The sequence below is a fragment of the Triticum urartu genome, chromosome 5 (genome assembly GCF_003073215.2).
Source record: "Triticum urartu cultivar G1812 chromosome 5, Tu2.1, whole genome shotgun sequence".
NCBI classification, from domain to species: domain Eukaryota; kingdom Viridiplantae; phylum Streptophyta; class Magnoliopsida; order Poales; family Poaceae; genus Triticum; species Triticum urartu.
The window spans coordinates 653,177,462-653,203,144 of record NC_053026.1 but is presented as its reverse complement, the minus strand read 5'-3'; the positions used below and the strand labels follow the sequence as shown (position 1 = coordinate 653,203,144).

General features: G+C 46.1%; 2 protein-coding genes across 2 annotated transcripts; both read right to left on the bottom strand.

Moving 5' to 3' along the window:
* Positions 1-9,978: 9,978 nt before the first annotated feature.
* On the bottom strand, positions 9,979-14,536 carry LOC125511630 (protein FAR1-RELATED SEQUENCE 6-like). Its single transcript, XM_048677055.1, has 8 exons — positions 14,306-14,536; positions 14,120-14,220; positions 11,898-14,027; positions 11,679-11,792; positions 11,495-11,602; positions 11,276-11,332; positions 10,757-10,836; positions 9,979-10,420 (listed from the first exon to the last, which is right to left on the bottom strand). The coding sequence occupies exons 2-7, from the start codon at positions 14,207-14,209 to the stop codon at positions 10,795-10,797; spliced, it is 2,541 nt and encodes an 846-aa protein (XP_048533012.1). The 5' UTR covers positions 14,210-14,220; positions 14,306-14,536; the 3' UTR covers positions 9,979-10,420; positions 10,757-10,794.
* A 10,662-nt stretch (positions 14,537-25,198) lies between these two features.
* On the bottom strand, positions 25,199-25,683 carry LOC125506509 (protein EGG APPARATUS-1-like). The gene has a single exon (XM_048671313.1). It carries the CDS (start codon positions 25,617-25,619, stop codon positions 25,389-25,391), a length of 231 nt encoding a protein of 76 aa, XP_048527270.1. The 5' UTR covers positions 25,620-25,683; the 3' UTR covers positions 25,199-25,388.

Here is a 25,683-nt window from a genome sequence, read left to right as displayed (position 1 = left end):
CAACACACGTACAGCCCGACGACGTCTCCCATGCCTTGATCCAGCAAGGAGAGAGGGAGAGGTTGAGGAAGACTCCATCCAGCAGCAGCACAACGGCGTGGTGGTGATGGAGGAGCGTGGCTATCCCGCAGGGCTTCGCCAAGCACCGCGGGAGAGGAGGAAGGAGAAATGCAGGGCTGCGTCATATAGAGGAGAGGAACTCGCGTGTTATGAGCAGCCCAAACCTCAACTATATATAGGGGAAGGGGAGGGGCTGCGCCCCCTTTAGGGTTTCCACCCCTAGGGGTGGCGGCCAGCCTAGATCCCATCTAAGGGGGGTGGCCAAGGGGGAGGGGGAGAGGGAGACGCACCAGGATGGGCCTTAGGGCCCATCTGCCCTAGGGTTTGCCCCCTTCTCCTCTCCCTTGCGCCTTGGGCCCTTGTGGGGGGGCGCACCAGCCCACCTGGGGCTGGTCCCCTTCCACACTTGGCCCATGAAGCCCTCCGGGGCTGGTGGCCCCACTTGGTGGACCCCCGGGACCCTCCCGGTGGTCCCGGTACGTTACCGATAAACCCCGAAACTTTTCCGGTGACCAAAACAGGACTTCCCATATATAAATCTTTACCTCCGGACCATTCCGGAACTCCTCGTGACGTCCGGGATCTCATCCGGGACTCCTAACAACATTCGGTAACCACATACAAACTTACTTTATAACCCTAGCGCCATCGAACCTTAAGTGTGTAGACCCTACGGGTTCGGGAACCATGCAGACATGACCGAGACGTTCTCCGGTCAATAACCAACAGCGGGATCTGGATACCCATGTTGGTTCCCACATGTTCCATGATGATCTCATCGGATGAACCACGATGTCAAGGATTCGATCAATCCCGTATACAATTCCCTTTGTCTAGCGGTATTGTACTTGCCCGAGATTCGATCGTCGGTATCCCGATACCTTGTTCAATCTCGTTACCGGCAAGTCTCTTTACTCGTTTCGTAACACATCATCCCGTGATCAACTCCTTGATCACATTGTGCACATTATGATGATGTCCTACCGAGTGGGCCCAGAGATACCTCTCCGTCACACGGAGTGACAAATCCCAGTCTCGATTCGTGCCAACCCAACAGACACTTTCGGAGATACCTGTAGTGTACCTTTATAGTCACCCAGTTACGTTGTGACATTTGGCACACCCAAAGTATTCCTACGGTATCCGGGAGTTGCACAATCTCATGGTCTAAGGAAATGATACTTGACATTAGAAAAGCTTTAGCATACGAACTACACGATCTTGTGCTATGCTTAGGATTGGGTCTTGTCCATCACATCATTCTCCTAATGATGTGATCCCGTTATCAACGACATCCAATGTCCATGGTCAGGAAACCGTAACCATCTATTGATCAACGAGCTAGTCAACTAGAGGCTTACTAGGGACATGGTGTTGTCTATGTATCCACACATGTATCTGAGTTTCCTATCAATACAATTCTAGCATGGATAATAAACGATTATCATGAATAAGGAAATATAATAATAACCAATTTATTATTGCCTCTAGGGCATATTTCCAACAAATACTTACCAAAATAACCAGACCCACCACACCTTGTGCACTTACGCTTCCTCGCTCCAAGTCCAGCTCCTTCGCAACGAGGTCTGATTCGACTTTTCCTTGGTCTACCTTCTGCTCTCTTCAGAACTGGAGCGCAAAGCTTGAATCCAGGGTCCACCATGTCCCATTGTTGTTTTCCCTCCATAGCAGGAAAGGCATACGCATATGTGGCTTTGAACCTTGCAATAGAGTAGTAATCAAGCACATACTGTTGTATGTTCACTACTAGGAAAAAGCCTAGTAGTAGCGCGACTTAAAAGCTAGTAGTAGCACTGGTTAAAAGCTAGTGGTAGCGCGGGTGCCTGCGCTACTATTACGGCGCTACAGCTAACTAGTAGTAGTAGCGCGGTGCATCCCGCGCTACTAGTACGTGTGTTAGTAGTAGCGCGGGTTCGACACGCGCTACTACTAACTATCTGTAGCGCGTGACTGTGACCCGCGCTACTACTATTAATTTCAAAAACCAAAAAATTCTCAACCCCGTGCGTGCTATCAATGGTGTCAATGGTTCGATCCAGCGATGACAAAGGTCGTCGGAGGTGCGGACGGGCAGCGGAGACTAGACCCAGCGACGGCTGTTGTAGAGGGACCAGATCCAGTGCAGAGGAGAGAAAGACGACGGTGTGAGGGTCCTCTTCATGGCCAAGGCAGAGAGCTCCTCGTTGGCCATGTCGACGACCTGCGCAGGCATGGGCATGGGAGGTGAGTAAAATCGGAGGGGCGTGGAGAGGGAAAAGGACAAACAAGGAAGAAAGGAATGAGATGGAGGGCGCACTGGGGCTCGTCGCCGGCGGTGAGCTGGTCCGACGTGGTGGCATGGAGATGCGGGGAAGACCGGCGAGCTCCGGGACGCCGGCCGCGCGAGGAGGCCTCCCTCTTTTGGCGCCATGTACGATGAGGCACGTGACGCGAGGAGGTGAACTCGTTGGGTGCCATGGAGGAGGAGGTGTGCAGCACCATGGGAGAGCCTATGGAGAAAGGGGGGAGAGTGAGGGAGAGAGGAGGGATTCGGCCGAGGATATGGGGACTTCACCTACCTCATACTTAGTAGTAGCAAGGGGTATAAAACCACTCTACTACTATCAACTTAGTAGTAGCGCGGGTTTATACCCCTCGCTACTACTATGGCAATGTCCCCGAGGGCACGGTAGAAACAGCTTAGTAGTAGCGAGGGTTAAAAACCCGCGCTAATACTATCAACTTAGTAGTAGCGAGGGGTAAAAACCCGCGCTACTAGTAAGTAGCAGTAGCGAGGGTTATAAACCCTCGCTACTAGTAAGCATCTGCCTATAAGCTTTTCCCTAGTAGTGGTTCCCTCCTGGACCTGGGAGAGAAGTGATGAAAAATAAGGCATGAATCACTAGTAGAAAAAGGGGGCTTTGGTCCAGGCCGGGTAACCCCATTAGTCCCGGTTCAGTCCAGAACCGGGACCAATGGGTGCATTAGTCCCGGTTCGTGCGGCTAAGGCATTAGTCTCGGTTCACCTGGGCCCTTTAGTCCCGGTTCATGCCACGAACCGGGACTAAAGGGTGCGATGCCCATTAGTCCCGGTTGGTGGCACCAACTGGGACTAAAGGTCTAACCTTTAGTACCGGTTGGTGCCACCAACCGGGACTAATGGCCTTTGAGGCATTAGTACCGGTTCATGGCACGAACCGGTACTAAAGGTCCAATTTTCAAACCCCCCCCCCCGGACTGCCTTTTCAGTTTTAGAAAAAACAAAATAAAATGATGGAAATGTCAAAAAAATAAAATAAAATAAGTTTTCCATGTGATATGTGGTCTAGTTGTTGGGAAAATTTACAAATATGAATTTCGACTTTATTTACAAAATCTCTCTGGAATTTGAAAAATGGGCATAACTTTTGCATACGAACTTGGATTAAAAAGTTTTTTATATGAAAAATCATCTACTCGAAAAGTTACATCCGATGGAGACCGCCTATGGCCTGTTTGCAAATTTGTAGAATCCTCAAATTCCAAAAGGAAAAAAAGTTATGCTCAAATTTCAGTTTTTTTTAAATTTTCATTAAATCTGGTCAAACTATGGTCAAACTACTTATTCAAGAAGTATTAGTGTTACTAAATAATTATTCAAGAATATTAGTGTTATTAAATAATTATTTCAGTTTTTTTGAATTTTGGTCAAATCTGGTCAAACTATGGTCAAACAATGGTCAAACTACTTATTCAAGAAATATTAGTGTTACTAAATAATTATTGTTTTTTAGAACAATAGTTTCAAACTCAAACAGTGAAATGTGTGACTTCATGCTCAAGCTAAAATCCTGAGGGTTAATAGGATTAACATTCTTACTATTGTCAGGAAAACAACGAGTGCAGACTTGGAAACGAGGGAGAATAGAACCTGGAAGTTAAGCGTGCTCAGGCTGGGGGAGTGGGAGGATGGGTGACCGTCCAGGAAGTTAGATGATTTGGAATGATGAGGGGTGATTAGAGATTAAATTGAGCAGTGATGAGAGAGGTGATTAGAGATTAGAGGTTAAAATAAATCAGAAATTTGAAAATAAAAAAATTTCAAAAAAAAATTCAAAAAAAATCAGAAAATTACCTTTAGTACCGGTTGGTGTTACCAACCGGGACTAAAGGTGGACCTCCAGGCAGCAGCCACGTGGAGGGCCTTTAGTCCCGGTTCTGGTTTGAACCGGGACTAAAGGGTCAGGGCATTAGTACCGACCCTTTAGTCCCGGTTCAAGAACCGGGACTATAGGCCCTTATGAACCGGGACTGCAGGCCCTTTTTCTACTAGTGAATGCATGGCAATCCAGTTATCTGCCATTGCCTACAACTACAAGTTCTAGCTTCTATATCCATTGGATATCTCCATTCCCTCTTCTCTTTATCCAAATATGATATCTCTGCCGTGGTACCCGAGCAAAGAGTCATGTTCATTCATCACGGCAGGGATGGTAATGTGGCCCATGAATTTTGCCAAGGCTATTCCTGCACGATAAGGAAATTTCTGCATGTATTCTATCCTTATCATGTCAAGCAAATCCACCACAAAATGACCCTTTAGTTTCCGGATAGTTGAGTTGAAAGACTCTGCTAGATTATTGTGCACATAGTCAACTTTGCTCAGTTCACTGAATTGGCTTCTGGCCCATAACTTGGAGTGGTGTGTTTCCAAGTATTCTTTCACTTTTGGATTCATGTATAACTGCCTCAAGTGGTAGTTGTGCTTCTTCACACTGCAAGTCAAAGATGTTGGCCATAAATTGTCGATATATACCTTTCCTTTGAATTTCTTCATGAAATTTGCAGGAAGGTGACACATGCATTCCCTATGCTCTACTCCAGGGAGCACATTGTCCACGGCCACTTCTAAACCTTTGCAGGCATCTGTATGAATGACCAACCCATTGGGATGTGCAATAGCCCGGCGCAGATTATGCAAAAACCAAGTCCGGCTCTCCTCAGACTCTGTGTCTAGCACACCATAGGCAACTGGAAATACAAAATTGTGTGCATCAACTGCACAAGCTGCTACTAACTGTCCTTTAAACCTCCCTGTGAGAAAAATGACATCAATTGCCAAATAAGGCCTACAGCCTGCTAAAAAACCCCGGCGACAAGCCTCAAAGCAGACAAAAACCCTCCTAAATCATTCCTTGGTCTTTGTCACTCCCCTGAATGTGTACTCCACGGTGTGGTGGTCAATATCTACAATACTACCTGGGTTGGTCCTCTCCACTTCACCTTTGAATGAATACAACAATTGAAAACTTTCCTGCCAGTTACCATAAATAGAATCCATAGCATGTTGTTTACCATTGAACAACCTCATGTATGGTAAATCTATCTTGAACTTATCTTTGATGTTCTTCTACAATTCCTTTGGACCCACTTGCTGGTTTCTTTCACCCACTTCTTTACTTCTTCTGCCACCCATCTTGACTTGGCTCTACTGATTGTATCCTTCCTAAGGGTTGATTCCTGGCATGTGTGCTTAAAAGGGTTCACTTTGACCCGAACATTAGTGCTATTTCACATTTTAGATGCGAGCATTCTCCATGGACAACCCTCAGTCGGACAGTGCACTCTGTAACGTACTTGATCGCTCTTGTCAACTTTGAAAGTACGTTCTACCTTGATGCAGTATGTCACAAGTGCATTTCTACACTCGGTCATGGATGCAAAAACGGTACTTTCTTCCATATGAGGGTTCAAAGGGTCCCATTCAACAGCTGCAAGGTCTTCGTCCTCACCCACCGTGTCATCATCCACACGGACTGCATTGTGAGCCTCATCTTGGTTTTCAGCCCGAGGTGCCCATCGTAAATTCTGAACAACATCATAATATAGCTTCTCTTCATCAACCCCAGAATTGTAATCATCAGGCTCCACTTCAAGGGGGGCCCTACTGCCGTTGTCCACGCCTGTCGAGCCACCATGTCGACGTGCGCTAACTGAACTGTTTTGGCTAGAGATGCCATTACGATGATTTGGTTCTCCCCGAGATGTTGCACCCGCCATCCTAGGTCCAAATGCCTGCTCAAGCACATCAATTTGCAGCCTCACATGAAAATTCTCTTTCCCTTTATGCCTAGCAAACATGGTAGCCAGCTCTTCATCATTACTAACTGTCACCCATTTCTTTTCCCCATCATAGTATTTGTATACCACTTCATCAAGCAAACCCCAAGGGTATTGGCTACAAATTACCTTCCCAAATTGTGTGAAACTCCAATTGCTAGCCATTGGCAACCGATAATCAAAACCTCCTTGGAATTTCTTCTTATTCTTTGCATTGAACATGTACCAGTCCCTTCTAATGTGCACCAAGAAAGCAAACCGCAACTCCATCCTAACCGACGAAAAACAGAGACGCAATTAGCACACTAATCGGGCAAACCTACTCGAATCGACTATTTAAATGCACAACTAAGCTCAATCTAAACAGGAGGCGTGACTTACCCCTCGGGAACCTAGTCGTGGACGCGGCGGATCTCCGGCCCGATGCCTGCCTCGCCAAATACTCTGGGGTCGCCGCTGCTCGCCATTTTGCCCTGGGGTTCTTCCTCCTAGTTCAAACAGCTCCACCAGTCCCCCACCTTTGAGCGCTCCAGCCGGGCGCACGGAAGAAGGCCGCGCCGCGGGTCGAGCAGGTGGTGGGCGCCCCACCCGTGGCATCGCAGGAAGGTGGCGGGCAGAGCAGGTAGCGGTGGAACGTCGATGCGGGACGGTAGCGGCAGAGCAGGCCGTGCAGCTGGTGGCGGGGCAGGTGCTAGCTGCGGCGCAGGCGGCAGTGGCGGCGCAGGACAGCCGGCCGGCGGATGGGCAGAGTGGGCGTTGATTTGGTCGGCTAGAACCCTATGAATGATTTGGGGATTTTGTTGCATGGGCCCACATGTCAGCTCCGGACCCACGTCCACACGGTCCCACGTGTAAGCTCTGTACCCACAACCACTAACGCCGGCGGACGGAATGGACTAAAATCTGGCCGTTTGGCCTCGTCATAGTAGCTGCGCATGGACTAGGGGCAAAACTGAGCACAATTCGCATCTGAGGGCAAAACTGAGCACATGAACACCACTAAGATTAAAAGGATAATTAACCCAAATATATACTCCCTCTATAAAGAAATATAAGATGTTTTAGATCACTACTTTAGTGATCTAAAAGTCTTATATTTCTTTACACAGGGAGTATTCTTAAGTCTAGAACTTGCCAAACTTTATTGGGTTAATATTTGAAGACCCACAACACTATGTCAAATATATATTGTAGCAAACGTTTGCAGTCCTTCGTATATCTCTCCCTTCCGGCTGCATTCCTTCTCCATTATTCTCCATCCCTTTCCACTCTCCTCTCTATCTCCTTGCCCTCTTTCCAAAAGACTAGATGCAGAACAGAAGGAAAAGGAAATAAAGAAGTAATAATACAGAGAAGAAAAAACAAGTTTGACTAAGAAAAAACCTAGACTTCAATTATTTTTTAGCTGAGGGAGTAAGTAGGAAAGATATGAAGAACAATTGGTGATATGTTTACTAAGGAGGGATTGAGAGAAGCTGTCACACATAACATTTTTCATAACTTTTGCTTTCATGATTAGGAGTAGAGAATCCATAATTCTATATGTGAAATGGGACAAGAACGGCGATGGTTCGATGGTGTCCACAAAAGCAATAATTTAACTTTAGGCAAAGGAAGAAGATGTTCAGAGGTAGAAGAAGCGGTGAGTAAGAAAAAACCTAGACTTCAATTATTTTTTAGCTGAGGGAGTAAGTAGGAAAGATATGAAGAACAATTGGTGATATGTTGACTAAGGAGGGATTGAGAGAAGCTGTCACACATAACATTTTTCATAACTTTTGCTTTCATGATTAGGAGTAGAGAATCCATAATTCTATATGTGAAATGGGACAAGAACGGCGATGGTTCGATGGTGTCCACAAAAGCAATAATTTAACTTTAGGCAAAGGAAGAAGATGTTCAGAGGTAGAAGAAGCAGTGAGTAAGAAAAAACCTAGACTTCAATTATTTTTTAGCTGAGGGAGTAAGTAGGAAAGATATGAAGAACAATTGGTGATATGTTGACTAAGGAGGGATTGAGAGAAGCTGTCACACATAACATTTTTCATAACTTTTGCTTTCATGATTAGGAGTAGAGAATCCATAATTCTATATGTGAAATGGGACAAGAACGGCGATGGTTCGATGGTGTCCACAAAAGCAATAATTTAACTTTAGGCAAAGGAAGAAGATGTTCAGAGGTAGAAGAAGCAGTGAGGAGGCAGATAAATTTCTTCAGTTCATTCGTTCGATGCCTCGCTCGGTTGACATTGCTCTCCCTTAGCTTTTTTGGGGGGCACTCTCTCCCTTAGCTAGCAGAGCAGGCATGCGGCAGGCGCGTGAATGGTCCATCGAAATCCGGTCCCTGGACTTGCAGGGGTGCGGCCTCCTTTTGTCGTTTTATTTTTTATGTCTTGGCGGAAAAGTTTATTGTTTCTTGTCGGGTAGATATACGAAAGCAAGTCAGTTGGAGATCGTGGTCGCGACACAATACCGTCTCTGGTATTAGTATATACTGCCTACCGGTCGCGACCAAAGACACATCAAAAACACCTAGGGTTTTTGGATTTTGTTTGATACCCTCTTTTCAACTTTGTAAGTGTTGAGGCTTTTGCAAAATTTCGCTCGGACAAAGAAAAAAACAAAATCATTTTAACGGTTTTGTGCACTTTTTGCATAGTGATTTTGTTTTTTTAATAGACTTGATCAAACTTAATCGAATATCTATTTCTGAGTCCAGGCTCATCCACACCTGGTCAAGAAAAAAATCACAAAAAATTTAAAAAAAATAATAGATAATTTGATGCGTGAGGTGCGCTTCAAATTTCAGAACATTTAGACATATGAGTAGATCTCAGCAAAAAAGACATTTGGATTGAGAGAAACCATAATTCTATGTATAAAATGGGACATGAACGACGATGGTTCAATCGTGTCCATAAAGCAAGAATTTAACTTTAGGCAAAGGAAGATGTTCAGAGGTAGAAGAAGCAGTCAGGAGACAGCCGAATTTCTTCAATTCATTCGTTCGATGCCTCGCTCGGCTCAAGCTGCTCTCCTTAGCTTTTTTTTTCGAGGGGCACTCTCTCCCTTAACTAGCGGAGCCACGCTACCGGCCCAGTCCCACAGGCCATCGGCCCATATCCACCTTGTCCAGTATTCGCCCGTGGATCCGAAGGGCATGTGTAGGATCCAAAAAAAAAAGGGCAGGTGTAGTACGATTTCTTTAGGACTGTGGTATTCCCTTTTTCCTCCAAAAATTCTTTTGTTCCCAAGAGGTCCTAACTGTGAATCTTGACAAAATTGAACACATCAAAAAAAAAGTTTCTAAAAAATATCAATCGACTCCTAAATGAAGAATGCTTCCAAAATTGCACATGCACACGAATATGGATCACTTTCAATGAAATTTCAGTCATTTTAATAGATACCTAGACAGTTGGTCTTTCAACCAAAATATTTCAGCCATTACGGTAGTACACACAAGTTCAGACATTTAAAAACAATATCCCAAATAACTGAAACATTTGGTTGGATTTTTTATTGAATGCAAAGGTGAATATTTTGATCCTTTGGCCGAAATGAAAACCGAAACCACTCAAATTCACAGGCACATCAAAGAAAGGAGAGCAGGCACAGCGACCACAAGATCGAAGGGAACCGCAACCATGCTTGATCACAACCGAAGGAAACAAAAATCACAGACCCCGACGCCAAGCACCAAACGAGAGCCAGATTTTAGTATTGGACAACCCTGGGAAGAAAGAAGCTGTAGTGGCATTCGCTGCAGGGCGGGTCGGGCTTGGCAACCCATCCAGCAAGCAGAAGAGATAGCACTGGCAGCAACAGCAACATAATAAAAAGATCTGTGAAGTGCCCATCACAATATCGGCTACTCGTCTGTTGTGTTTGTTGTATGCTAGCATCCGCATACTCTTTTTCCTTTTAACCAGTATCCACGTACTCTGTAGTATTACCTCCGTCCCAAATTAGTTTTCTTAGATTTGTCAAGATACGGATGAATCTAACGCTAAAACATGTCTAGATACATCAACTAATTCGGTACGGAGGGAGTACTTCCCTAGATTTGCCACGTTATATGCTGATTCTCAGATGTATTTTTTCCCTGCTGCTATTCCAAGATTTATGCCTGGAGAACTTCCGCCTTCAAATATGTAAAGTTTGTTACCCTAAGTCGAAGATGCACAAACTCTAAAAGCATCTCTGCTCCCCACTTCACCTCCATTGTGCGTGGGATCTAGACATCAGAGTCGCCACCCTGTCAATCCCAAGCCAGACACAAAAATCAATAATCAAGGTCTTTCAAATATGTAACTTAGTATCTACAGAAAGATACTCACTATCAAGAAAATATATGGATGGTGACAAGTATTACATGTACATATCAAAGTAAAATAAGAAATAACATTCCTGACAGTAAATGGGTATGAGCAAACATGAAAGAAATAAGTAGGTCACTGAAACAAGAATAACTCTTGAGTGTCAGCAGATGGAGCAAAAAAAAGAGATGTCCCGACACGATCATAAGTTCACATCTACATTAAGAACATGTCAAAAGCTTGATACAATGGATTTGGAGGAACAGACAGCATACCTAAAATTCTACTGCCACATTAGAGCAATGAACATATTCTACCCTGCTCTTCGCGTAGGAGTTCTTAGCATTGGATTATCCTGCAATATAGTCACACCAGTCATTTTATTATACACTAGTAGCTTTAAATGCTAAAACGGGGAGGACAGTAGTTTTTTAGGTGTTCAATGTGTGTAATAATAACATTTGATAAGCTACAGAGATTAATAATTGTACACATTTGTTGGAAATCATAATATATCAGGCTGGAAAACAATGAGCAAGAGAATCCCTGAACGAGTGGGACCAAATTAAATATCCTATCTCATGTGCGTTTGTCTTGCTACCAATAATCCAAATATATTTGAAAGGTCCATTGATTGATGAAATTCCATATCAGAACAGGGGCATAAGCATGGACCGTGAAGAAGAAAATGTGAACAGGGGGCATAAGCATGGAGTAGCATGCAGCTTAAAACATTGGATAATAATTTTGGAAGCCGCAAGAAAAAAGGGATAGACATTTGTGTGCGGGCAGACCTGCATCGTTGGGTTGTAAGCCCACTGATTTCCGAAAACATGGGGATCTGCTTGTACCTGAAACGTTTTAAGCAGAAAGGCATTGATCACACAAGTCAGAAATGCACACACAGGGAGAAGATGGTTAACATAAAAATCAACACAGTTGTTGATAGTAACTAAGAAGTTGCAAACAAAGAAGAATATGGAATATTATAAAGATCTGTGCATAGCAAAAACCTGCATAAAGTTATTCGGCATCATCCTTGGTTGATTAGGCAGTTGATGTTGGTGACTAACATCCATTCCAAAATGAGGTCCAAATGTCAGGTTTGGAGATATCCCTTCCTGTTTAAGTTTGCAACAAAAATGTTCACACGCATGAAAATGATGGTAGCAGAAGCAGACCAAAATTACTACATACCATTAGATGAATGCTTCCTGGCACTCCCATGTCAGGACTTTCAAGATGGGAACCTGACGATGTCTCTTGAATCATATTAGTTTCAGTTGGCACAAATGATGACCGTAGAAAATCCTGCTAAGGACAACATAAATAAATCAATAAAGGCTTAGTCATACAGCAAACTGATGTATGAATGCTTGAGGCTCTTTATGCCCCCAAAACTGAGAAGAGACGAACCTGTTCTTTATTTGACCGTAATACAGCATCCGGATCAGTTTCTGCCACTTTCTTTGCTGGCCGGCCAGGATGCTTTGCATTTGTGGACAGGGAATTCTTCTCACCCTCTGGAAATTGAGAACTAAAAAGGCCTTGGCCATTTTCAGGTGCATCAGCTTCGAATGAGAGAAGCCTCGGCTGCCTGTCTCTAGTAGGTTGACCATCATCCAGAAGAGCCCTTTCTGCTTCTCTCAGTAACTTCAGAGCAACAAGGTACCTACTCTCAGATATAAAGCCTAAATTGAGAACCTGACGGCACTGTGTAGACAAATAATCATGGCGCTCCACTGTGTCACCAAGGAGCATCTCATTAGGATAATGTGCCAAAGCATGCAGTTTCTTATAGTCTCTTTTCCAGCGATCAAGGACATATCTTGACGGGATCTCAAACATGTCATGCAACTTAAACACAGACAACGCATGTCTGCATAGTATGCCAGTGAACTGAAAGAAACCACATTCGCACTCAACAATGAGCCCTTCTTTACAAAAATAAACTTCATAAGTCCTGCTCTCCGTCTCCTTTCCATCTTCCATGTATGAGCATTCTTTCACTTCAAAAGTAACAAATGGGCCATCAACTTTACTTGGCATACCATCACAATACATTGTTGCTTTCAACTCTTCCTGAAATTTCCTGAACATGTTGATTGTGTAGGCCTTGGCCAGTTGCTCTTCCATGTAGAACTTTGTTACAGTCAATGGAGTCCTATGGGAAGATTCTTCATCTGCTTGCAACTCTTTCTTGTATTTGTTCTCCAATATCATCTCATATTTGCTGAAAAATTGCTTCAAAGAAGTTTTTGGGTACACAAATCCATCATAGTATGAAGCAACAGACTCCCCACGCTGTGAAACAGACATACCCGCCCAGAATTTGTCTTTAAGATAAGCAGGTGCCCATAATTGCCGATGCTCATGTAGGGAACTGAGGCATTCATTTCCTGCAAGTCCATGTTCCTCAATAACCTTCTTCCAATCAGCCTCAAACTCTGGGGGCTTCAAAGACCCATATGTTACTTTCTTCAGTGCTCTCTTAATTGTTTTGAATTCCGCGTGTGCTTTCAAGTTCTCTGCCACGTCTCTCATAATGCGATACAGACAAAGGCGGTGTTTAACTTGGGAAAATACTTCTCTAACCGCATCCAGAATAGCGTTGTAATGCTCAGTGATGATTGCGTCTGGGTAACAGCCCTTCATACATGACAAAAATGCTCTGAATAGCCAGGTATAGCTCTCAGCACTGAGATCTGAAAGCAAGCCGGTACCAAACAAAACAGGGTGGCCATGATTATTCATCCCAGTGAAGAAAACAAGTGGCAGATCATATTTCTCAGTCAAGTATGAAGTGTCAAAGTAAACAACATCATGACCAAAGTATTCATGCGCTGCCTGTGACCTAGCATCACTCCAAAACAAGTTCCTTAGACGCCCCTGCTTGTCCAAATCCACCAGGTAGAAGAAATTTGGATTCTTATTCTGCATGCTGCCAAAAAACTTCTGGATCTGCTCATCATCTCCTTCCCCAAACTTAAGCCTTCCTATCTCGGTAAAGTTCCCCTGCTCTTTGTCAGCTATCGGAACATTCCTTCGCCCTTTAAGCCGTGAACCATTTTCCACGCTCTTGGCATCCGTCAGTTTCTTGTAACAGCTCATGGGCGAGTCTGAGGACTGGTTGAGCGGATGGTTGTGGTCGAGCTTGGCGTCGTCAATGTGAAGCCACCTGTCCTGCCTCAACTTCAACGAAATCCTAGCTGGGCAGTTTATCTTTGCTGTTTCTCTAGACAGATAGCACGCATTTGCTCTCCCTCTCCCTGACCGACTGCACCCGAGCACCAGCCTCCGGCACACCCCCGACTTCAGGTACGACGACTTGAGAGTGATCGCCGAGAAGCCGGAATCCACCGCATACTGCTTGTAGTAGTTGAGCGCGTCGTCATAGGTCTTGAACCGCAACCCGATGCGGGGCGCGTTCTCGTCCACCTTGGCACCCCCACCATCTTCCTGACCACTGTCATTGTCATCGACGAGGATGACCTCCTTGCCCTGATGCAACGGCGGCAGTTCCCTCCCTGGATTACCCCCCAATTCCTGGCCAAAAATAGCAAAGCGCCAAATAATCGCTCCCTCAGCAAGCAAGCATGAGAATTTGACACCTGGAGTGACCCAAAGCACTCGCTAACCTGGGATTTCTCGGCAATCTTCAGCAGCGAGCCATTCCCTGGTGGCTCTGAGCTCTTCCCTTCGGCCTCGATTGGCGTCTCCATCGGCATCGGCGGCGGATCTAGACGGCGTGCGCCCGAAAATCGGGAAGGTCAGTGGGGATTTGACTAGGAGAACCGCTGGATGAGGACAAACCTAGGTCGTACCTCGAGCCCCTGACTGCGGGCGGCGTGGCGCCGGCGGCAGGGGAACGTGGAGTCCCGACGAGGGAGGACGGGAGCGGCGACGCGCGTGGGAGACGGGAAGCCGGGGGCGCTCCCAGGGGTGTGGCGGCGCCGGCGGCGGCGCTCAGGTACGGCACGACGGCAGCAGTAGGGCGCGTGGTAGACCAAGAGGGGAGGAAGAAAAAAAAACAGATATTTGCCCACTTTGAATATGTTTTCTTTTTGAGTTAAATACACCGGAGTCACTTTAATCCTACTTTTTTCAAGGGCGTGTTTGGTTGCCGTGCGCTACAGTACCTGCGTTGCATACCCTTCTCCACTCAGCCTGGTTCTCGAAAACAACCTTATATACGACATCTGCGAGTTGTTTGGTTGCCTGCATATGGACTTCCTGCATTAGGAGATCAACTTTGGCGCGTTGTTTGGTTGCTTGCATTGTCTCGGCGCATGCAACTACACGCTGTTTGGTTGCCCGCATGTGGTATGATTAAGAGTTAGCACTTGCACTTAGCACACAGGGTTAAGACGCTAGCAGAGGAAGGAGAGAAGAAATGCAGTGTGCGCCGGACCATGACGACTGCGGTAGATAGTGGCCATGGCGCCGTGTCCGACATGACGAGCATGGAGTCATGGACGAGTGACCCCGTCGGCGGCACGGCGAGCGACATCGTCGGCGAACTAGTTGCGGTGCTCGCGTAAAGACAATGGACAGATGAGGATAATGCAGTGCTCGCGCCATGGTATCGTCAGTGCAGTGGACGAGAGAGGAGGCCGAGATGATCGACGCCGGAAATGACTCCAGTGTAGTAGGGCGGGAGAGAGGAGGCGAAGATGATCGACCTCGTCGGCGGCACAGCGAGCGACACCGTCGGCGAACTAGTTGCGGTGCTCGCGCAAAGACAGTGGACAGAGGAGGAGAATGCAGTGCTCGCGCCATGGTATCGTCAGTGCAGTGGACGAGAGAGGAGGCCGAGATGATCTACGCCGGAAACGACTCCAGTGTAGTAGGGCGAGAGAGAGGAGGCGAAGATGATCGACCTCGTCGGCGGCACAGCGATCGACACCGTCGGCGAACTAGTTGCGGTGCTCGCTACTACCTCTTGAGCACTGCCTTGGATTTCCTTAAAGAGGAAAGGATGATGCAGCAAAGTGGCGTAAGTATTTCCCTCAGTTTTTGAGAACTAAGGTATTAATCCAGTAGGAGGCTACGCGCGAGTCCCTCGTACCTGCACAAAGCAAATAACTCCTCGCAACCAACGCGATAAGGGGTTGTTAATCCCTTCACGGTCACTTACGAGAGTGAGATCTGATAGATATGATAAGATAATTTTTTTGGTATTTTTGTGATAAAGATGCAAAGTAAAATAAAAGGAAAGGAAAAAATCAAAGGAAATAACTAAGTATTGGAAGATTAATATGATGAAGATAGACCCGGGGGCCATAGGTTTCACTAGTGGCTTCTCTCAAGAGCATAAGTATTTTACGGTGGATGAAACGAATTATTGTTGAGCAATTGACAGAATTGAGCATAGTTATCAGAATATCTAGGTATGATCATGTATATAGGCATCACGTCCGAGACAAAATAGACCGACTCATACCTGCATCTACTACTATTACTCCACTCATCGACCGCTATCCAGCATGCATCTAGAATATTAAGTTCATGGAAACAGAGTAACGCCTTAAGCAAGATGACATGATGTAGAGGGATAAATTCATGCAATATGATAAAAAAACATCTTGTTATCCTCGATGGCAACAATACAATACGTGCCTTGCTGCCCCTACTGTCACTGGGAAAGGACACCGCAAGATTGAACCCAAAGCTAAGCACTTCTCCCATTACAAGAAAGATCAATCTAGTAGGCTAAACCAAACTGATAATTCGAAGAGACTTGCAAAGATAACCAATCATATATAAAAGAATTCAGAGAAGATTCAAATATTGTTCATAGATAATCTTGATCATAAACCCACAATTCATCGGTCTCAACAAACACACCGCAAAAAAAGATTACATCGAATAGATCTCCACAAGAGAGGGGGAGAACATTGTATTGAGATCCAAAAAGAGAGAAGAAGCCATCTAGCTAATAAATATGGACCCGAAGGTCTGAGGTAAACTACTCACACTTCATCGGAGATGCTATGGTGTTGATGTAGAAGCCCTCCGTGATGGATGCCCCCTCCGGCGGAGCTCCGGAACAGGCCCCAAGATGGGATCTCGTGGATACAGAAAGTTACGGCGGTGGAATTTGGGTTTTGGCTCAGTATCTGATCGTTTGGGGGTACGTAGGTATATATATAGGAGGAAGGAGTACGTCAGTGGAGTCACAGGGGGCCCACGAGGGTGGAGGGCGCGCCTGGGGGGTAGGCACGCCCCCTACCTCGTGGCCTCCTCCTCTATTTCTTGACGCAGGGTCCAAGTCTCCTGGATCATGTTCGGTAAGAAAATCGCGTTCCCGAAGGTTTCATTCCGTTTGGACTCCGTTTAATATTCCTTTTCTTTGAAACCTTAAAATAGGCAAAAACAGCAATTCTGGGCTGGGCCTTCGGTTAATAGGTTAGTCCCAAAAATAATATAGAAGTGGATAATAAAGCCCAATAATATCCAAAACAGTAGATAATATAACATGGAGCAATCAAAAATTATAGATACGTTGGAGACGTATCAAGCATCCCCAAGTTTAATTCCTGCTCGTCCTCGAGTAGGTAAATGATAAAAATAGAATTTTTGATGCGGAGTGCTACTTGGCATAATTTTAATGTAATTCTTCTTAATTGTGGTATGAATATTCAGATCCGAAAGATTCAAGATAAAAGTTCATGTTCACATAAAAATAATAATACTTCAAGCATACTAACTAAGCAATTATGTCTTCTCAAAATAACATGGCCAAAGAATGTTCATCCCTACAAAATCATATAGTTTTGTCATGCTCCATTTTCGTCACACAAGAATGCTCTCATCATGCACAACCCCGATGACAAGCCAAGCAATTGTTTCATACTGTAGTAATCTCAAACCTATAAATTTTCACGCAATATATGAGCGTGAGCCATAGACATAGCACTATGGGTGGAATAGAATATGATGATGGGGGTTGAAGGAAATATGCCCTAGAGGCAATAATAAAGTTATTATTTATTTCCTTATATCATGATAAATGTTTATTATTCATGCTAGAATTGTATTAACCGGAAACATAATACATGTGTGAATACATAGACAAACAGAGTGTCACTAGTATGCCTCTACTTGACTAGCTCGTTGATCAAAGATGGTTGTGTTTCCTAACAATAGACATGAGTTGTCATTTGATTAACGGGATCACATCATTAGGAGAATGATGTGATTGACTTGACCCATTCCGTTAGCATAACACTTGATCGTTTAGTTTGTTGCTATTGCTTTCTTCATGACTTATACATGTTCCTATGACTATGAGATTATGCAACTCCCGTTTACCGGAGGAACACTTTGTGTGCCACCAAATGTCACAACGTAACTGGGTGATTATAAAGGTGCTCTACAGGTGTCTCCGAAGGTACTTGTTGGGTTGGCGTATTTCGAGATTAGGATTTGTCACTCCGATTGTCGGAGAGGTATCTCTGGGCCCTCTCGGTAATGCACATCACTTAAGCCTTGCAAGCATTGCAACTAATGAGTTAGTTGCAGGATGATGTATTACGGAACGAGTAAAGAGACTTGCCGGTAACGAGATTGAACTAGGTATTGAGATACCGACGATCGAATCTCGGGCAAGTAACATATCGATGACAAAGGGAACAACGTATGTTGTTATGCGGTCTGACCGATAAAGATCTTCGTAGAATATGTAGGAGCCAATATGAGCATCAAGGTTCCGCTATTGGTTATTGACCGGAGACATGTCTCGGTCATGTCTACATAGTTCTCGAACCTGTAGGGTCCGCACACTTAAAGTTCGGTGACGATCGTAATTAGGGTTTTTGTGTTTTGATGTATCGAAGGTTGTTCGGAGACCTGGATATGATCACGGACATGACGAGGAGTCTCGAAATGGTTAAGACATAAATATTGATATATTGGAAGCCTATATTTGGATATCGGAAACGTTCCGGGTGAAATCGGGATTTTACCGGAGTACCGGGGGGTTACCGGAACCCCCCCCCCCCCCCGGGGGGTTATTGGGCCTACATGGGCCATAAGGGAGAAGAGGAGGGCCGGCCAGGGCAGGCCGTGCGCCCCCTCCCCCCTAGTCCGAATAGGACAAGGAAGGGGGGGGCGCCCCCCCTTTCCTCTTTCTCCCTTCCTCCTTCCTTCTCCAACAAGGCAAGAGGGGGGAGTCCTACTCCCGGTTGGAGTAGGACTCCTCCAGGCGCACCCATAGGGCCGGCCGCACCTCCCCCTCTCCCTCCTTTAAATACTGAGGCAAGGGGCACCCCATGACACACAAGTTGATCCTCGTGATCGTTCCTTAGCCGTGTGCGGTGCCTCCTTCCACCATATTCCACCTCGGTCTTATCGTAGCGGTGCTTAGGCGAAGCCCTGCGTCAGTAGAACATCATCACCGTCATCACGCCGTCGTGCTGACGAAACTCTCCCTCAACGTTTTGCTGGATTGGAACTCGAGGAACGTCACCGAGCTGAACGTGTGCAGAACTCGGAGGTGTCGTACGTTCGGTACTTGGATCGGTCGGATCGGGAAGACATATGACTACTTCCTCTATGTTGTGTCAACGCTTCCGTTGCCGGTCTACGAGGGTACGTAGACAACACTCTCCCCTCTCGTTTCTATGCATCACCATGATCTTGCATGTGCGTAGGAAAATTTTGAAATTACTACGTTCCCCTACAGTGGCATCCGAGCCTAGGTTTTATGCGTTGATGTTGTGCACGAGTAGAACACAAGTGAGTTGTGGGCGATATAAGTCATACTGCTTACCAGCATGTCATACTTTGGTTCGGCGGTATTATTGGATGAAGCGGCCCGGACCGACATTACGCGTACGCTTACGCGAGACTGGTTCTACCGACGTGCTTTGCACATAGGTGGCTGGCGGGTGTCAGTTTCTCCAACTTTAGTTGAACCAAGTGTGGCTACGCCCGGTTCTTGCGAAGGTTAAAACAGCACCAACTTGACAAACTATCGTTGTGGTTTTGATGCGTAGGTAAAAACGGTTCTTGCTAAGCCCGTAACAGCCACGTAAAACTTGCAACAACAAAGTAGAGGACGTCTAACTTGTTTTTGCAGGGCATGTTGTGATGTGATATGGTCAAGAGATGATGCTAAATTTTATTGTATGAGATGATCATGTTTTGTAACCGAGTTATCGGCAACTGGCAGGAGCCATATGGTTGTCGCTTTATTGTATGCAATGCAATTGCGCTGTAATGCTTTACTTTATCACTAAGCGGTAGCGATAGTCGTGGAAGCATAAGATTGACGAGACGACAACGATGCTACGATGGTGATCAAGGTGTCGCGCCGGTGATGATGGTGATCATGAAGGTGCTTCGGAGATGGAGATCACAAGCACAAGATGATGATGGCCATATCATATCACTTATATTGATTGCATGTGATGTTTATCTTTTATGCATCTTATCTTGCTTTGATTGACGGTAGCATTATAAGATGATCCCCCACTAAATTATCAAAGTATAAGTGTTCTCCCTGAGTATGCACCGTTGCGAAAGTTCTTCGTGCTGAGACACCACGTGATGATCGGGTGTGATAGGCTCTACGTTCAAATACAACGGGTGCAAAACAGTTGCGCACGCGGAATACTCAGGTTTAACTTGACGAGCCTAGCATATAACAGATATGGCCTCAGAACACGGAGACCGAATGGTCGAGGGTGAATCATATAGTAGATATGATCAACATATTGATGTTCACCATTGATACTACTCCATCTCACGTGATGATCGGACATGGTTTAGTTGATTTGGATCACGTGATCACTTAGAGGATTAGAGGGATGTCTATCTAAGTGGGAGTTCTTAAGTAATATGATTAATTGAACTTTAATTTATCATGAACTTAGTCCTGGTAGTATTAGCATATCTATGTTGTAGATCAATAGCTCGCGTTTAGCTCCCCTGTTTTATTTTTGATATGTTCCTAGAGAAAACTAAGTTGAAAGATGTTAGTAGCAATGATGCGGATTGGATCCGTGATCTGAGGATTATCCTCATTGCTGCACAGAAGAATTATGTCCTTGATGCACCGCTAGGTGACAAACCTATTGCAGGAGCAGATACAGACGTTATGAACGTTTGGCTAGCTCAATATGATGACTACTTGATAGTTTAGTGCACCATGCTTAACAGCTTAGAATCGGGATTTCAAAGACGTTTTGAACGTCATGGACCATATGAGATGTTCCAGGAGTTGAAATTAATATTTCAAACAAATAACCGAGTTGAGAGATATGAAGTCTCCAACAAGTTCAGTCCAGTCAATGTTGGCGTTGTTCTTGTCCGCACCCGAGCGAATAAGATTGAAGTCCCCACCAACCACCAGGGGCAAATTGCTAGCTCGCTTGGTCCCTACCAAGTTAGTCAGTTCCTGAAGGAAAATAGCCGAGCACGAGTGATCTGCCGGCCCATAAACGCACACCACTACCCACGAAAGGCCCGAGACGCGGTGACTAATAGTAGCAGAAAGAAAAAACTCCCCAACATCCCATTGCAAAACATCACAAATATCATTATTACAGCCCATTAAGATACCACCCGAGTGGCCCACAGAGGGCAACCAGTGCCAAGAGAAACGCTGTAAGGGATCGAAAGCCAGAAGATCACGGAACGAGAAGTCAGCTTTGATCGTTTCCTGAAGGGCTATGACGTCAATCCTCTCTCTGGCCATGTACTCCTTGAGTTGTGTACGCCGCCCCCCGTGGCCACAACCCCGAATGTTTCAAAAAAGATAACGCATGTTAAATGATACGATTGCGCAGGCGCACCCCCCTGGATGTCACCGCTTTCGCCACGCGCTTCCTAGCCGGCATCCGACTGGAAGAAGGAAAATCAGAGACTTCCCTAGCCTCTGTCTCCTCCTCGGGCACTACCTCGCTGCCATCCGCCCCCGGAACGCTGGCGCGCTGGATCTGTTCGTCCCCACGAGCAGCCGCAGCCGCCAGCATGGCCTGCGCTTCTTCCCGAGCACGAACCATAGAGATGATCTCGCTACAAGGGTCACTAATCGCCACGCCACTATCATCCAGAATGCTAGCAAGCTGATCATCCGTAAAAGCATTCAAGATACGGTAAGATGGTAGGGGATTACCTATAATCTCCAGGTTCTTGTCGGCGAGCCGCAGTTTTGCACTTTCCAACGATGTCAATTCTCCCAGCTTGGCCTTGGCGCGGGCGCTGGGGGCCCGCGGTGTCACCGGAGTAGCCTTGGAGCGTCTTGCCTTGCCGCCCACGTCTACCTTGCCCAACGCCTCCCCCAGCTCGCCACCCAACGTCGCCACCGCCACCGTCGACACCGCCACCCAGCGAAGAAAAGAAATTTCATCGGATCATCATTGTTTTTCTAGTTCTGAATCTCTTCGTTGTGCTTTTTGTTTGCATCAAGGTCTCCTGACATTGACATCATGCCTCTAGGTCGCTGGTTTTCAGAAGCCTTCAAGGAATAATGTAGTTTTTTAATGCCACCCTACCTGGTAATTCTGTTTACAAATGTTTTTTCTCATCGTTCTGTGGAATGTTTAAGTAGCATCTGCTGTTGTTGTGATGCTTATTGCTAATGTATACCTGCTAATCGGACAAGGTACCAAGGAGTCTAATATTTTTACCGTTGCATTACATTCTCTCTCGACAAACAGTGACTTACACTGACCCGAACACACACAGTGTAGCCACGCCACTCTTTTACTCCCTCCGTCCGCCAAAGACTGTGCATTTGGCACTTTGGAGACAAATTAAGCATTTTTGCATAAAACCCCTTACTCTCCTCATTTAAGTAGCTGTCAGCGGCTGTGTTGCTTCGATTATAGTGTGCAGTTAATGCAAACAAGCAAAAAGGAATCCAAATACTAGAAATGGCTTCCCGCCAGCAAGTGTACTCCAACTTTCACTGTTCCCTCCAACGGCTGTAGTACTAGTAAAACAACAAAGGTACTTGGCGCCATAAAAATTAGAAGGGAGACCAATGGTCTAATCCCAGCTACAAAGCCAGCTTACATGGACCAAACAGTAGAGCACACACACACACACTAGCCATGGCCATCGACTTGAACTTAGCAGCACCAGATGAGCGAGAGGAAGAAGATGGCAGGTTGCCTGATCTCAATTGGCAACCTGTACAGGAAGAAGATGAAGCTACCTTGGATGAGCAAGCTGTACAAGAAGAAGATGGAGCTGCCTTGCATGAAGAACTCCAACCCGAACATCACTTCGATCTAAACATGGACCCAGGTACTCCTTGCTAATCTATTCAATTCTTCTTGTTCAATCCTTCTTCTTGTTCAATCCTTCTTCTTGTTCACTTCGATCTAAACATATTTCTTAATGTAGAAGATGAACATGAGCCTGATGTTGTCCATGGAGAAGAGGACCTGCATGAACCGGATGAATCAGGTTAGTAAAATAAATTTGTGTTGAAACTACATTGACAACGTACAAGCGACAAGACAAACAATTTTCAAAAGTGCCTGTTATAGAAAGCCAAGACCGAGAAAATATTCTCTATTCATAGTTAAATTTATCAAAAAGAAATCTTGACATGTGTTATGACTTTTGATTTTCAAAACCGTGCATGAAGAACTCCAGCCCGCACGTCACTTCAATCTAAACACGGGGCAATGTCTTGAGGTAGAAGATGAACATGAGGCTGATGTTGCTCAAGGAGAAGAGGACCTGCATGAATCGGATGAATCGGGTAAGTAAGATAAATTTATGTTTAATTAAAATCTTATTCAACTACTCACATGACCACATCTTGTAGATGACGAACTTGAAGACCAAGGTGGTGTTTTCCAAAGCATGGAAGAGGAAGTGCAAGCAACGGATGAAGCATTACAGAACCTTCAAGTTGACAAGGATGACTATGGTGTGTATGCAGGCGATATAGAGATTCAATTTGAGGAAGAAGAGCTTGACGATTCAGCACCAGAAGAAGACATGGATGTGGAGCAAGAGCAACAAGATAATGAGCAAGTTCATGATGAAGACAAATACAAGAATTTAACAGATTTGCAAAGGACTGGTATTTATGAAGAATTGCTAGCAAGAAGTGTCAATCGGAAATTAAAGAAGACCACAACTAGAGAAGTTGCAAACATGTTCCATGTTTCAGTGCACAAGGTCAGACGTGTTTGGAGGAGAGTGAAGGAGTGTCTTCAACAAGGTGTACCCGTTGATGTAAGATCAAGGAAGCCGAAAAACTGTGGGCGCAAAAGGATTGTAGTTGACCTCAGTATAGTTGCTGAGATTTCTCGAAGTCAAAGGAGAACTATACGCAGCCTCACAAGAGCGTTGGGTGTGAAGAAGACCACACTATATAGGATGTTTACGGACGGCTTGCTCGATAGGCATTCAAGCTCACTACTTTTCATACTTGACAAGATTAAACTGATTTGCATCTGGCCAGACTAAAGCCGGACTAATTGACAAGATAAACGTTGTATTGCAACGGATCATGCAAGCCTCAACGTTAGAGACCAAGACTTGATTATTCATTCACGGAGTACAGCTTGCATTGCCAAACTTACAGAGCTACTGGTACTCACGGAGTAGTAGAATTGCTTGTCTTCTCCACGGCGTCCTGGTCAGCCCCAAGACCAGCTTGCCCGGCACTTGCCGGTGCGCCGTTTTGCCCAGCACTTGCCGCCGGGTCGTCCTGCCTAGCCGCATGAGCCGCTCCACCGCAGGGTACAGTGCCTACGTGCCCGACACCAGCTTCACCGCCAACCCCTGCTCCATCTACCAGCTCTAGGTACCTGGAAATTTTTGCTCCGACGCCGCTCCGCCGAACCCGATTGGTCTTCGAGGGCGGACGAGGACGGAACCTGGCTGCCAGAGCACGGCGAGGGCCTCCAGATCCAGATCTGCCACGGTCGCGTGTTCCGCCGCCGGTCGTCGCGGCGGCCTTGACTTGCTGGCCATCGCCGGCTTCTTCTCCTCCGCCGCCTTCCATGGATGCGGTTTGATGCACACCCTACCGGCAGCTTATATGGACCGGCTGCCATTAATCTCTGCATCACCAGCAATGGCGTTGGATTGGATGATTGACTCTCTGTGATGTGGGGTTGGATCGGGAGGAAGAGAGTTTGGGGGAGAGGAGGAAGACCGGCTTCGATTTGGGGGAGGACGAGAGGATTGGGTTGTCGCTCGGTGCGGTGACCTCGAGGCGTAGACCGGGGGGTGAATGGAAAATTACCAGCGAGGGAGCCAGATGTACACTTATTTTGGGAAAAAAAATCAAAAGCCAGACGTACGCTCTTTGGCGGACGGAGGGAGTATTTTGCTTGACCCGTCCCTCTCGTACAAATCCAATTCAATGTTGCGTGGAAAACTCTCATCATCTGACTGGATTCATTGCCATGTTAGAACATTTAATGTCCGACGTGCAGCTATAATAAATATCGTAAACTGGATATAGTAAATGACCAAGAACATGTATCTACCATTTCGTCCTACAAAACCGGTGGCGTATTCACAGCCTGTAATGGTTTCCAGCAAAGTGGCACGGATCCCAAGATTGCATGCATGCGGCGGAGATTTCGTATGTGTGCGTCGCCGAGTGCTCCTAATCCACCTCCCTACTCTTACTACTACTGCTGCTACTTTCACATCATATATGGAGTAACACGGCAACTTCATAGTTCAAGCTCGAGATATACAAGGGACGAACCTATACTTAAACTTGGCTAACACTTAGCTTGTTGGGTTACAGGTACGAGCACCCAAGCAGTACAAAAGGTCAGTTCTTGTAGCTAGTTTGCTACTCCTACTCGATCCAGCTTATTGCCGCTACATACTACTACTACCTTGTCCTGTGCATTGGTTGATATATATAACGAACGCGCAGACGCCGGCCGGTCCGTTGCCTCCCGTACTCCATGACTAGGCGGCGAAGGCGGCAGCCGCCGCAGCAGCGCCGGCCGTGCGAAGCAGCTCGAAGTAGAGCTGGGGGTTAGCAAGGAACACCGCCCGAGAGATGAAGAACCTCGCCGCGCCCAGGGCCTTCATCATGAGCGCGGCCGGGCCAGTGACGGGCCAGAGGAGGTACGTGCCCACGGCGCCCGCCCCGACGAGGACCGCGGCCGTGACCGCCGTGGCGCTGAACACCGGCATTTCCGAGTCTCCGGCCGGCTCCCCCCTTCTGATTCCTCTAGGATTTTTGTTTGCGTGGTGAAAG

Bases quoted from the DNA above. Each gene is read 5' to 3' on its own strand.
- LOC125511630 (XM_048677055.1), bottom strand. From the start codon at position 14,209: ATGCCGATGGAGACGCCAATCGAGGCCGAAGGGAAGAGCTCAGAGCCA. The intron at 11,793-11,897 runs GTTCGTCTCTTC...TGTCCTTAGCAG, and splicing joins TACGGTCAAATAAAGAACAG to GATTTTCTACGGTCATCATT. The intron at 11,333-11,494 runs GTTTTTGCTATG...AAAACGTTTCAG, and splicing joins TGCCGAATAACTTTATGCAG to GTACAAGCAGATCCCCATGT.
- LOC125506509 (XM_048671313.1), bottom strand. From the start codon at position 25,619: ATGCCGGTGTTCAGCGCCACGGCGGTCACGGCCGCGGTCCTCGTCGGG.